General features: G+C 34.6%; 1 protein-coding gene across 1 annotated transcript in view; it reads left to right on the plus strand.

Annotated features, from left to right (window-relative positions):
- Window positions 1-9,314, plus strand: part of LOC149781201 (ATP-binding cassette sub-family F member 3-like) — a 60,784-nt gene extending 51,470 nt beyond the window's left edge. Inside the window, exons 16-19 of the mRNA XM_089935263.1 lie at window positions 4,053-4,233; window positions 4,973-5,105; window positions 5,797-5,884; window positions 7,188-9,314. Coding sequence (XP_089791389.1) covers window positions 4,053-4,233; window positions 4,973-5,105; window positions 5,797-5,884; window positions 7,188-7,343 — 558 coding nt within the window. The 3' untranslated portion in view covers window positions 7,344-9,314. The remainder of the gene's footprint in view (window positions 1-4,052; window positions 4,234-4,972; window positions 5,106-5,796; window positions 5,885-7,187) is intronic.
- Window positions 9,315-13,982: the final 4,668 nt, after the last annotated feature.

Here is a 13,982-nt window from a genome sequence, read left to right on the forward strand (position 1 = left end):
TAAAAACCTAGTCTAGACATGCACACCAAGTTCATCAGCAGATATGACAAATGGTATTGTTCTTTGATTGGTACTGTCAATATATAGTTTATCCACCAATGGTGTTGGTACATGGATATGATCAGTTTATCAACAGATATGATTATTGTTCTTCAACAAGTATGATGTTGCCTTGGATTGTCATAAATAATGATACTTAAATTTTAATTGAAAATGCTAATAATTTATTAATCAACAGATCTGATGCTGTTGTCTGATGACATCTGGCAGGCAACAGTAAATATGCCCTGTCCACCACTCACACTGAAAGAACATTTAGTATTTTCCTTCTAGTCCGCTGAAGGATCCTTCAAAAACATCCATATTTTGTGGATCCAATGGTCCATCAGGAACCTCAATACCCCATGGATCCAATGGTCCAGAGCATTTGGCTCCTCACCCTGAGTTGAGCAGTATCCTCTGTTGAACCAACATGACCAAAGTTGGTATTAACTACACTATCTGGGTGAAACAACCCTTATGGAGTTCACCAACTTCCCAGAACAGCTAAAGTGCTGCAACACACTGTACATGAGGCACACCAAAATTGTGTTGAAGAATGAATGCAGAGATACATGTGTGTACATGAACCAACTCAGTTACACAGTAAACACATCTTTGAATGACTATGAGATTAATAAAGAATAACCAGATTTGGACATGAATCTCTCTTCAAAAACAATAATTACACTGGATTATGAAAGCTCAAAGACTTAACATTGTTCATTATGTAAAACATATAATTGAAATCAGTTTGTCACTTTGGCTACAGAATAAATTGATAAGGGCTGAGGCAAACAGGATCCTGTCTAATAGCAGGGAATTATGTAATATAAGTCTGACTTTATAGAAATTTGGAATAAATTCTGAAACATTTAATATATTAGACAATTTTCTCTCATAAAGTAGATTGCAAGAAAGATTTTTTTTTATACAATTTCAAATACTTCTACAGGGGAAGATTGCTTCTGTTAATGGAGATCTCCATCAAAATACTCTAAGGGCTGAAGGCAGCTTTTTAAAAACATATGCCATGGTACTTTGATTACACAGTTCATATTAAAATGAAAAGAAAATTATAAATTGCATCAATGGGTGAATACCCCACATTAAAAGTGCCTTCCTTGGGTCCCATGTATTTTTTACTGGAACAGCCCTAATGCATTCTGTTGATGCAAACAAAAATAGCATATAAGTACTGTACATAGGGTCCAACCTAGAGCCAGAGAACATGCGCTAAACTTCCCCCCCCCACTCTGTTTGCACCTTGTGCATGCTACAGCAAGTGAACGGAAATTGCTATGTTGAAATCACCATGGCAGAGATCTTGCGCTATGGGTAATGCTGAACTTGACAGTTTACTTTCATGTTCATGTACAATACAGAAGGTATTTTCATTCCATCAAACAAATGTCTATGGAGATTTGGAAGAGTCTGATAAATCTACATAATAATTCTATGGCAAGTTCTTTCATTAATCTACCAGGAAATTTGCCTGGGCCATTTGCTTTCTGTACTTTGATGTTGCCAAGCGGCTTCATGATTCCTTGTTCGGTGATGGTAGTATGAGGCATAGAGGATATATGACTAGTTCATGGTCTGGTAAGTGTGGTACATCTTTTTTCATGAACTCTAAGGCAAATTGCTGACTTAAGATGTTTGCTGTGTTGTGCTGTCACAAACAGTAAGACCATCATTGCTTCAAGAGAGCAACACCTGTGTGAACTTTCTTTCTCTCCTTGATGAAATTCTAAAAAAATTTGGATTTATAACATGCTTTCTATAATATGCAGTCTGTGTATAACATGCACTCTGTATAGCATGCATTTTGTGTATAAAAGCACTCTGTAACATGCTTTCTATAATGTGCAGTCTGTGTATAACATGCACTCAGTATAACATGCTCTCTATAACATGCAGTCTGTGTATAGCATGCACTCTTTACAACATGCACCCACTTTATATAACATGTACTATGCTTACAAAATGCACTCATTATATTGCATGCACTTGGCCATAAACAGCTTAGACAGCTGTTGTTCGCTATTCTCAATCCATCGTTTGTGGTGGATAAACTTTTGACAATTTAGCAGACTTGGAGACAGATCACGCAAATGCATTCCAACAAATTTACCATCCTAAATACTGTAATCATCAAGATCTGCAGTAACACAAATATATCCCATCAAACTTGTCACTTTAAATACTATAATATCACTAGATCTGCTATAACACAAATATATCCCATCAAACTTGACACTTTAAATACTATAATATCACTAGATCTGCAGTAACACGAATATATCCCATCAATCTTGACACTTTAAATACTATAATATCACTAGATCTGCTGTAACACGAATATATCCCATCAATCTTGACACTTTAAATACTATAATATCACTAGATCTGCAGTAACACGAATATATCCCATCAATCTTGACACTTTAAATACTATAATATCACTAGATCTGCTGTAACACAAATATATCCCATCAATCTTGACACTTTAAATACTATAATATCACTAGATCTGCAGTAACATGAATATATCCCATCAATCTTGACACTACTATAATATCACTAGATCTGCTGTAACACAAATATATCCCATCAAACTTGACACTTTAAATACTATAATATCACTAGATCTGCAGTAACACAAATATATCCCATCAATCTTGACATTTTAAATACTAAAATATCACTAGATCTGCAGTAACACAAATATATCCCATCAATCTTGACACTTAAATACTAAAATAAAACAAATATATCCATCCAGTGGCCATCTTGAAAATAACATTATTGTAGCTCCATCTAAATGAAGAGTTATATTTATACGGTATTTTTACCAGAAGATTTAGGATGTCTAAAAAATTATGCCAAAGTCATATCCAAAATGGCCCCCACATTGTTGATCTTCAGAATCGTATTATTGCTACTGATTGGTCACATGAAAATTACGCCAATCATCTTCTAATATGGCTGCTGCATTGACTATCTTTAAACATTTTAGGGACATTTGGCTTTCCTTGACCCACATTTCATGATTAAATGATTTTTGACAGTATCCTAGAAATATTGGTCCCATAGTCATTACATTGACAGTTATGATGTTTATTCCTTATAGGTGTGTTTCTGATAAGTTGTTGTAATGTTTAAAGAGAATCTTTGGATACTTTGCAAAGGGAGTTTTGTGTTGGGTAGGGTAAAAATCTGCGACATAATTATTTTTTGCAGGAGGCATGTATTTAATTCAGTAATGGTATGATTCCTTATACCATGATCATTCAGTTGTGTACATCTGAAATCTTTATAGGTCACCATTCAATAATTAGGTCATCATGACCTTTTCTCCTTTTTGAATGAATTTTTACAATTATATATCATGTCTGACCATATATCTGTCTGCCTGCTTACATGCCCTTGTGTATATGGTAGAAAATAGTTTGAGGAACATAAAATTTACTGTTGTTAAAATCAAGAATTTGCTTGTTGTGAGTGCTTATTTAAAAGAAAAGCTTATATTTCACAGTGTAGTCCTTATTAAATTTTTTTGCTACTATTCTTGCGCTTTGCGTTTTTGCAGTGTTTCATATTAAGTCATGTAAGACAGATGCACTGTAATGTCCTTTGACGGCTCTAGTGCAGTGTTTCATATTAAATTGTGTCAGACAGATGAGCTGTAATGTCCTTTGACAGCTCTAGTGCAGTGTTTCATATTAAGTTGTGTCAGACAGATGCGCTGTGATGTCTTTTGACAGCTCTAGTGCAGTGTTTCATATTAAGTTGTGTCAGACAGATGCGCTGTGATGTCCTTTGACAGCTCTAGTGCAGTGTTTCATATTAAGTTGTGTCAGACAGATGCGCTGTGATGTCCTTTGACAGCTCTAGTGCAGTGTTTCATATTAAGTTGTGTCAGACAGATGAGCTCTGATTTCCTTTGACAGCTCTTACTCCATGTCTTTGGTGATTAAGAAAAGCTTAAAATATTCTTATCCTTTTTAAAGGTTGGAGAAAATGGTGCAGGGAAGACAACATTGTTAAAGATTTTACTTGGAGATTTGCAGCCAGTGAAGGGAGTAAGACATGTCCATAGGAACCTGAAGATGGGTTACTTCAGCCAGCATCACGTGGATCAACTAGAAATGGACCTCACATCTGTTGAACTCATGGCCCAGAGATTCCCAGGTTTAATTTTGACTCATTTTAAAATTGAGAAATTGTGTAGTCAGCATTACAAACCTTACACTTATCCATTTCAGTATCTACTGTTTGCCTAAATAATTTAAACATCTTATTAACGAGTGACTGTTGCATGAAGATAAATGAATGTTGAATCTAGTTGTGATTCCTTTTTGCAAAATATGGGAGGACTATTATACAATCCACAGTAACTTTGTCGGCAACTGGATAAAAAATTCCATAGATTTTGAAATGATCACATATGTACGATTGTGTTTTATTGCATGATGAAAAATATAGAATGGTGTAGTGAAATGACTTAAATGCATTGGGATGTCTTGGTTGTTATCCGTTTAAAAAAAAAATGATTCAGGTCAGTTAGAAACTGAATTTGATTTGGGACAAGATCAAGTCCAAAATACAGTTATCCTATAGCGTATGAAAAAAACTATTAAATTTACTTCCCATTGCATACTTTTGTGATGTCATTTTTGAGGTTTTATTAGTTACATGTAAATATAATATTGATTGAAATAACGCAGTAGTCATGTGATAAATATCGCTTGAAATAAGCCTGTATGTAAACTATCGTATGTATGAAAGTACAGCCTGACTTAGATTTAGAATGAACTGCAACAAATTGTTCACATCATGGTGTCATATTCATGTAGTGATTGAATTAAAGACTGCCACATTAACCACATTACACAGCATAATGAAGAATTGATGTTATATTTTTAATTAGGTAAGAATTCTGAGTACTACCGCAACTGTTTGGGAGGTTTTGGTATCAGTGGGGAGCTGGGATTGCGACCTGTAAGCAGTCTGTCTGGAGGACAGAAGAGCAGGGTTGCCTTTGCTGTCATGTGCATGACAAAGTAAGTAATAAAAGTTGTACAAAGCAATATCTTGAATCATAGAGAAACTCATTTGTTTGTAACATCTGTGTAAACTTAAGTTTAGATACAATCACCATTTATATAACAGTTCTGTTATTTATTTTTGTATAGACAAGTAGCCCTGTTGGGGCTCATCTTTTCAGACAGAAGGTCACCTTGGTATACACAGAGGATTTAATTAAACCAACATGAAAGAAGACTTTCGACATACCATGAATCAATTCATGGGTATATTATTAATGGTTTGGTTTTAAAAATGCATTTTTGGGGTACAGTAGAACAATTCTGAAAGACCACTCCTTCTGTCCCATAATGATAGTCTCTCGGGACAGATCAAGTACAGTATAATCAGTAAAATATTTGCATGGAGAACCTGGTTTCTTAAGTCAGGTGGTATCTCATTGCAGTGGTCTCTCTTGATAGGTTTGCTTATTTAATTTAGTGGCTTTGTCATTCAAACAAAAAACAGAAAATGTGATGAAATATTGAATGACAGTGTTTATATCTGTGAAAGTTTATACTGTCATTCTCTTCCATAAATTTCAGAGCAGACCAATCAATCCATACTTCAGTTATTCCTTGCTAACATTTAAATGCAGACATATTAGTATATATGGATGCCCACATTTGCAAATATTTTTAGTTCCTTATTTTGATTCCTTTATTTCAGTCCAAACTTTTTCATTCTTGATGAACCCACTAACCATTTAGACATGGAGACAATAGAGGCATTAGGTCATGCACTGACAAAATTCCAGGTAAGAAGTCAAACTGTCTTTTTTCTATTTTTGTGCCCATGCCACGGGGCAGAATGCATTATGATGCATATCCAGTTCTTTTCCCTATTTTGTTTCTGCTCAGTCACTGGAGTTCTACACCGTTTACTGCTACCAAGTTTTGTACTTGGAGGTAAGGAAGATGCCTATCAAACTTAGGGTCCAGTAGGCAAGGTTACTGGGACTGAAAGAATAAAAATGGTTTCTGCACAACAATATTAATTCTAACTGACAGACCTGGAACAAACATTGTGTATTGCTTGTGCTTGGGGCAGGGAATGGGTCTTTTGATTTTAAAGTAAAAAATCACTTGATAAAGAATTTACTTAATTAGTATTTGTTGATTAAAGTGCTTCATCCATTAGGCATTAGTGACATTTTCACTGACTGAAATATCTTTGAATATTTTTATTTACATTGTATTAAGAATGAAGCTTGGAAAGACTTTAAAAAACATATGACTTCTTATTAAAACTGAGAATTTCAAAATATTTATTCAGATTTGCAGACCGTGTGTACCATTGTCAGTGATGAAACAAGTGATATATCAAGGTTTCACTTACCAATTTTAATCATGATTTTATTCACATTCACTAACTAGGGGTCAGTGTTTTTGTATTTTCTTGTGTAACTAAATGGGATGAACGATTAACTCCACATTACAAGCGGGTTCACAACTTATTAGGGCACGAGTTATTGATAGAGTGGTGTATGTGGCATTTGTTTGATCTGACTAGATCTCATTACATGGCATTTGTATTATGTGACTGTAGATCTCAGTGTGTGATAGCTGTATTATGTGACTAGATCTTGGTGTGTGATAGTTGTATTATGTGAATATAGATCTCAGTGTGTGATAGTTATATTATGTAACTGTAGATCTCATTGTGTGATAGCTGTATTATGTGACTAGATTTCATTACATTATATTTTTATTATGTGACTAAATCTCAGTGTGTGATAGTTGTATTATGTGACTGTAGATCTCATTGTGTGATACCTGTATTATGTGACTGTATATCTCATTACATGATATTAATATTATGTGACTGTAGATCTTGGTGTTTGATATTTGTATTATCTGACAAGATCTCAGTATGTGGTGTTTGTATTGTGTGATTGCAGATCTCAGTATGTGATATTTGTATTTTGTGACTAGATCTCAACATGTGATATTTGTATTTTGTGACTGCAGATCTCAGTTATGTCATATTTGCTGTTGTGTGATTGGTATTACTGTGTAAATGCAGTATGATTACACTTTGGGGATTTTCTCTCTTCACAGGGAGGAGTGATACTAGTTTCTCATGATGAACGGTTAATACGAATGATTTGCCGGGAATTGTGGGTAGTAAACGATGGAAAAGTCCAATCCCTTGAGGGCGGATTTGAAGAGTACAGGAGAATCATTGAAGAAGAACTTGAAGCACAAGGATGTTGATGATGTCTTTGACCCTAGTCATATCAATGTTAAATAGTTTTTACTATTGCCAAGACTCTGCCAAAATATAACACAATCATGTGATCTTTCAGTGTTAGATAACAGATGTCAGTAAATTTATTTTATATATCTATTGCATGCTTGGTACAGGTCCAAAATTCTCAGTTTTCTGTTCTCAGGTTACTGATCTTTTTAAACTGTTGTAGTCATGTCATTATTTATTAACAGTGATGGTGAACATTGCATATGAATAGTGATAGTGTAGGATGATGTAAATTTCTATCAGCAGGAAATATTACATATTAATAACCTGAATGTTTTATATGAATAATAATGTTCATTTCCATAGACAACTGACTTTGAACAGAGGTGTTCATCTCAATATTGTTTTATCAGTGAAGATATTCATTTCACCATTGTTTGAACAGTGATATGTTCATCTCAGTATTGTTTGAACAGTGGGTGTTCATCTCAAGTTTTTTTTTGTAACAGTATGGTTTTCATTTCAATAATGATCGAAGAATTAGGTACTTATCTCAACATTGTTTGAACAGTGAGGTTTTCATGTCAGCATTTTTTGAACAGTGAGAGGTGCTCATCTCAACATTGTTTGAAGATTGAGGTGGTATCTCCATACATAATGTATATCAGAGTGGCTGCTTTTCTGAAGTAAGCAAATATAAAGAACTGCCCCCCGCCCCCCCCACCCCCCGATTTGACAGAATTAGAGGGACTGGCTTTTTATGCCTTGAGACTTGTGAATATGATCTCAGACCTTCAAATGTTGGGTCAGTCACTGCTCCACATCAAATGTTGGGTCAGTCACTGCTCCACATCAAATGTTGGGTCAGTCACTGCTCCACATCAAATGTTGGGTCAGTCACTGCTCCACATCAAATGTTGGGTCAGTCACTGCTCCACATCAATACCACATTGAGCAATACTGTTATTCCTAAACATGAAAGAAGTCATTTTTAACAACTGCTTCTCCTGGATGATTCTTATAATAATTTCCTTAATTTAGAAGATCGCCATATTATGGGCAGGTTCTTTGACAAGGCAGGTGTTGTTATTCTTTCCAATTGTGTTGACAAAGGAAACATTGACTAAGTGTATTTTAGTCAAGTGTCCTGTACTTGGGGTTTGTGCAGGTGGTATATTGCTGTGTACAAAACTCGAAGCATCAACAGAGTAAGGTCAGGATTGTGCATACATTGCACAGAACAACAAAAAAAAACCCTGCTGTTTAAGCTCTATGACTTTATTGAAGATATAGATGCCTCCTCCCAGGCCCAAAATGAGGCTATATTTTGTCTAATTGGACAAATCCAGTTTCAGTGACTGCTAGTTAGTCATGATAACAGTTGGGTATTTTATTGTCAGTGAGTAATATATGTAACCTGCTAAGTGTCAAAATTAATGTTTACCAATTTGTTACAGTTTAACTTCTTAACAGGGGGCCCTGAGTGGTCTAAAGTGCTCACCGTTCCGGATCACTGCCATCTCACCTCTGTCTGCGTGGGTTCGAGTCTCAGGCTCGGCTAACATGGATAAGTGAGAAAGTTTACCAGTAGCTTCTTGTGGGTCGGTGGTTCATCCTGGGGTTTCCCAGGGTTTTTTCTCCACTAGTAATACTGGCCGCCATGTATTGCCTATCTTGTGCTGAAAAATGGCGTTAAACCCTACAATAACAACTTCTTAACATCCCCTTTATCATATATTGGGTGAATTAAGAATTTTATGAAGAGTTCTTTTCTTTTTAAAGCAAGTTTCAACCTGATGTTCGATACTGTCATTTTAGGCATTTTTCCTTTGCAATCATTGCAAATGGGCATTTCTTGGTAATGTCTTTGATAGACTGCACGTATTTACTCACATATGTAAATGTGATGGAAAAGAAATGTCGATTAAATTGTGGATTTAACCATATTTAACATGTCTATTCTATGAGAAGAAATGCTTTTCCAGCTTCATTGTCTTTGCTCTTGTATTTTCCTATGCCCACCATAAGGCAGATTCAGCAATGTTATGTTGTTTCTGTCCATCTGTTTGTTACCCAATTTTTGTTTTCTCACAATGACTAGAGTTCATCACCATCTGAAATTACCCCAAAACTATTACTGGATGAATACAATGCAGATTGCCTTCCCTGGAGAAGGTCAGATTTGACTAAAAAATATGTACAAATTATAGATTAAGCAACAAGAGTGTCTGAAACTAGTTTGCCACAAATTAATCATATTTATACAATCCACCTTGAAAATATATCAGAAGTAAACATTCCTGTACTAGTATTTGCATTTGTTTACCATTATCCAGTTTGTATAACAATAAATAAAGTATTGTGATTTCAGAAATGAAAATGAAAGTAACTTCTTAGAGAGCTAGATAGTGTACCTTTAAAAATAATTATAACTGTGATGTTAATAAATGTGTTGTTGCACCAGTTGAAATAAGAAGGTAAACTATGATAATAAATCTGACTGGCTAACACCTGAAGCAAATAAGGCAGACACCTGATAGACAAATGTCATCAAAAAAGAATGATTGGGAAAAAATATAAATTTCTGATGAACAGGAAACTCTACTCAAAACTGACATGTACAATACCAAATGATGTAGCAAGTACTTTCAGTAAATTTTTCACTCATTTAAGAACTAGAATTGGTGTTTCATATATAAGTCTTGCTAAATCTTGAAAAAACATGTAAATAATACATTGCCAGAAAAAAATGAGCTTCTTTGTGCGAAAAGTGACAGAGAAATATATGACCATCTATGTACACTCAGCACAGCCATATCAACAGGATGGAATTCATCCCAAAACCTATCAACTTCTGCAAACAAACTCAAATATTTGTCTTGTCACCTTGGGGATTATTATGAATGCTTTCTAGATTTCCTAACTGTAGCAAACCGCTGCCCTGTCTATAATAGTGATGCAAAAATAAACCCAGCAAATCATCTCAAAAATGTTATGTCTATGTTGCCAAGCAACTTTAAAGATTACCATTGGCGAATAGGTTTTTACATGAAGGTCAGTCTGGCATTTTGTTTCACATTCCTGTATTATTACTGTCAAATGTTTCTGAATAGCAGGACAATTATTCTTGGACTGTAAGCGCATTGATTTGGTAGATTACGAAATACTCAAGCCAAACTTGACGAGCTTCCCTGTTACACAGTAAGCAATATGGAACATAAATTCAGAGTATCTTTTACTATGGGTGTGCTACATAGTGCCATCATTTTATTATTTCTCACATTTATAGAGGATTTACCATTGTATGCAAGCCATGCTCTGTGAGAGTTGTTTGCAAATGATACTAATCTACACACTTTCAATCAGAATCTTAATCCAGATAAAACTGATTTTAACAATGCATCCTGTCAAAGACGATAATAATTAAAGTTTAAGTAAATGCAGACCTGCCAATCCTTACAATTCTTCCATTAAATGTCTTACTGAAATGACCCTAAAATATGTATTTGTGGAATAAAAGCACAAATTAGGGAAATACATTTGTTTGTCGTACTATCTGGATAATGGCTGTAATACCTGTGATTGATCAAGATCGGGTTTCATATTAGATTGAGTGGAGTTGTCCAGGGAATGACTTTTGTAATGCATCGCATTTGCATGTTCAAACTTCTGCTTATTTTCAAAGAATGGCATCCACATTTTCAGGACAAAGGGTCAATAAATCTCTTAGTATAGAAGAAGGAAATGGAAGATTCAGATTCTTGGTGATAAAACAGGAAAGGCAAAAATTACGTTTATGGGACATCTTTTGTGGATTTTTATTTCAGTGCAGGAAAGAATTGGCTAACATGAAATTTAAATATTTTTTTTATAAAGGATTATTAAAGTCAGCTTGAGAGATGGCAAGAAGCTCCATTGGTTTAGTTGTTGAAATTGTAATTGAGACAATTAAAGTCATCCCTGTGGCAGGGCAAACTGGTGACAGTCCGTTGTACAATATCCCTATTTAAAATTACAAAAGCCATGCTCAGAGATAGATTAGTTGGCAATAAAGCTAGGATAAACATTTGTGGCACAGCCTTTATTGATAGTGGCTCTTTGTGAGTACTATTGCTCTGGAATTTTACAACAAGTTACCAAAAAAACCAGATTTACAAAGTACTTCTGATTTGAATCTGTTGATGTATGGTGCTGATGGGAATCAGTTACCATATATTAGTTATACTGAAGCAGATGTTTCAGTTCCCTTCCACAATCAAGATTATCTTTGTCCCAGTCTTGGTTGTATCCCATAATAATTATAATAAATCTCATTGTGTGTAAAAAATGCTATTTGTTTCAAAGGACTGGCACTTGCTTTAAAAAAATGTATAGCCAAAACCATCTCCAACCCCAATAATTTACTGCCAGTGTTCAAAGCCTGTAGCCATTTTCATAATACAGTACTACCTGTTTATATTGACAACCTAGGGATTAAGGTAATATAGTGGGATAAGTGGTGGAGAGGCTGGCAGCTGGAGAAAAAGAAAAAAAATTTGCCTACAAGTTAAACTTGTAAGAGGTGACCTGTTGCATACAAGCCAACCATTACGCTTTTGGCTTGATCACTACACTTTTTTTCACTAAATTATGCCATACATGTAACTGTGTTTGGATTATGCATTTTTGGTATATCCCCTTCCCAAAAAAATTAATTATTTTTCTCATTTTTATTATCATCCCATTAATCCCACAGACCATATTCTAGAAGAGATGGCTTCTATGTAACTACAACATAAGAGTACGCTTGTCCAAAGACTTGCATGCACTTTCTTAACAGCATTATGTTCTATTTATAGCAGTTGCCCTATTTCCAAGAAACATGCTGGTTTCTACTTTCAAAAATTTTGACCTTGTATTCTGTTTATAGCAGCTGTATGGCTTAGTTAGGAGAGAACAGACTGGTTTTCTTATTTGTAATCTTTGCTTGCAGATTCTTTGTTTTAATTTGTATTTGGTACAGAACCAGTCAGTAGGTATTTGGCACCAAAAGTCAAGTCAGGTTTATTCTAATTGAAAGCACATGTTGGAGCAAAAGTGTTTTTAAAATAATTTCATAGATGAATTAGAAAAAGATGAAAAACCATTTCAAAGATGAATACATAAATTACTTAATACAATGTTCCATTCTAGGGCAGCTTCACACCTATTGCAGGCTGTGTGGAAAGGATTTTAATATTATTCATGGTGGTAAATTTTATATGGAACAACACTTGAAATTTAAAAAAAAAACTTGAATTTTATTTACTGAATTCTTATTATAACATGGACTACCCCTAGTGGTAGAAGACTAAGTTGACCCTTTGTTCAAATGGATATGTCGTGGTTACAAAATTAAAGAAAATATGCATGTGCAAGAACAAAATCATCTAATATTGTTCAATGTTTAGCTGAAGATACTTCACTTAAAATTGTAGACTCAATGCAGATGGGTTTCTATTTATGGCAGCTGTATGGCTTAGGAGAGAACAGACTGGTTTTAAAAGTTTTAATCTTTGCTCACAGATTCTTTGTTCTAATTCGTATCTAGTACAGAACCAGTCTGTAGGTATTTGGCGCAAAAAGTCGTCAGATTTATTAGGTGCATGTATTAGAGCAAAAATATTTTTTAAATAATTTCATAGATGGATTAGGAAAAGATGAAAAACCCATTTATAGATGAATACATGATTTCCACAATACAGCGTGTCATTCTAAGGCAGCTTCATGCCCCTTGCAGGCTGCATGGAAAGGATTTTAATATTGGTGATGGTGGTAAAACAAATAAACCTTGAATTAGCTCATTTTGCTAACTCCAATACTAAGGTAATTTCCTATTTACAGCAGAACTAAATTGTGAGTACAAATTTTATAAATGCAGAGGCATTATCTACCAAGTTCTTAATAGAACACGGACTACCCCTAGCGGTAGAAGACTACATTGGTCCTTTGTTCAAACGGATGTTTCCCAATTCCAAAGTTGCAGAAAATATGCATGTACAAGAACAAAATCCTCTAATATTGTTTGGTGTTTAGCAGAAGATACTTCACTTAAAATTGCAGAAGCCATGAAATTTGGGCCATTTAATATTGCAAAAGACAGGAGTAGTGATTATGATGAAAAGTTGTACTTGGTCTGTGTAAGAGACTTCAACAACGAAAAGGGCAAAGTCAGAGTGCTCTTCTTTCATTACCAGAATTAACAGTAGATTCCACTGGAGAAAACATTTTTGTTTTATTTGTTGATAATTCTTTGAATAAACATAAGTTGGCAGAACTGTATGGAGTTTTCAGCTGCATCAGTGATGACTGGAATTCATAAAGGAGTTGCATTCTATATTTTGAAAAATGTCTCCATCATTGTACATATCAGGTTGTATCTGTCATATGATGCACCATGCTGCAAGAAAGGCTGCTGATAAATTAGGAGAACTGAAGTATCAAATTGGCACTCTACCTGACAATGTATTTCATGCCGACAGAGTTAATTTTTTTTGTCTTATTTCCCAGCTAAAAGACCCAATAACTGTAAAATATAACTTTCCTCTTCTTTGTCAGGTTATGAAAGGAATATTGGTTCTTTACCATTCTAATGCTGACTGTGAGAGATTGTTCAGTATTGTTAACAAAAATAAAAC

This window comes from Sinohyriopsis cumingii, chromosome 15, assembly GCF_028554795.1.
Source record: "Sinohyriopsis cumingii isolate HCF-2022 chromosome 15, ASM2855479v2, whole genome shotgun sequence".
Lineage (NCBI taxonomy): Eukaryota > Metazoa > Mollusca > Bivalvia > Unionida > Unionidae > Sinohyriopsis > Sinohyriopsis cumingii.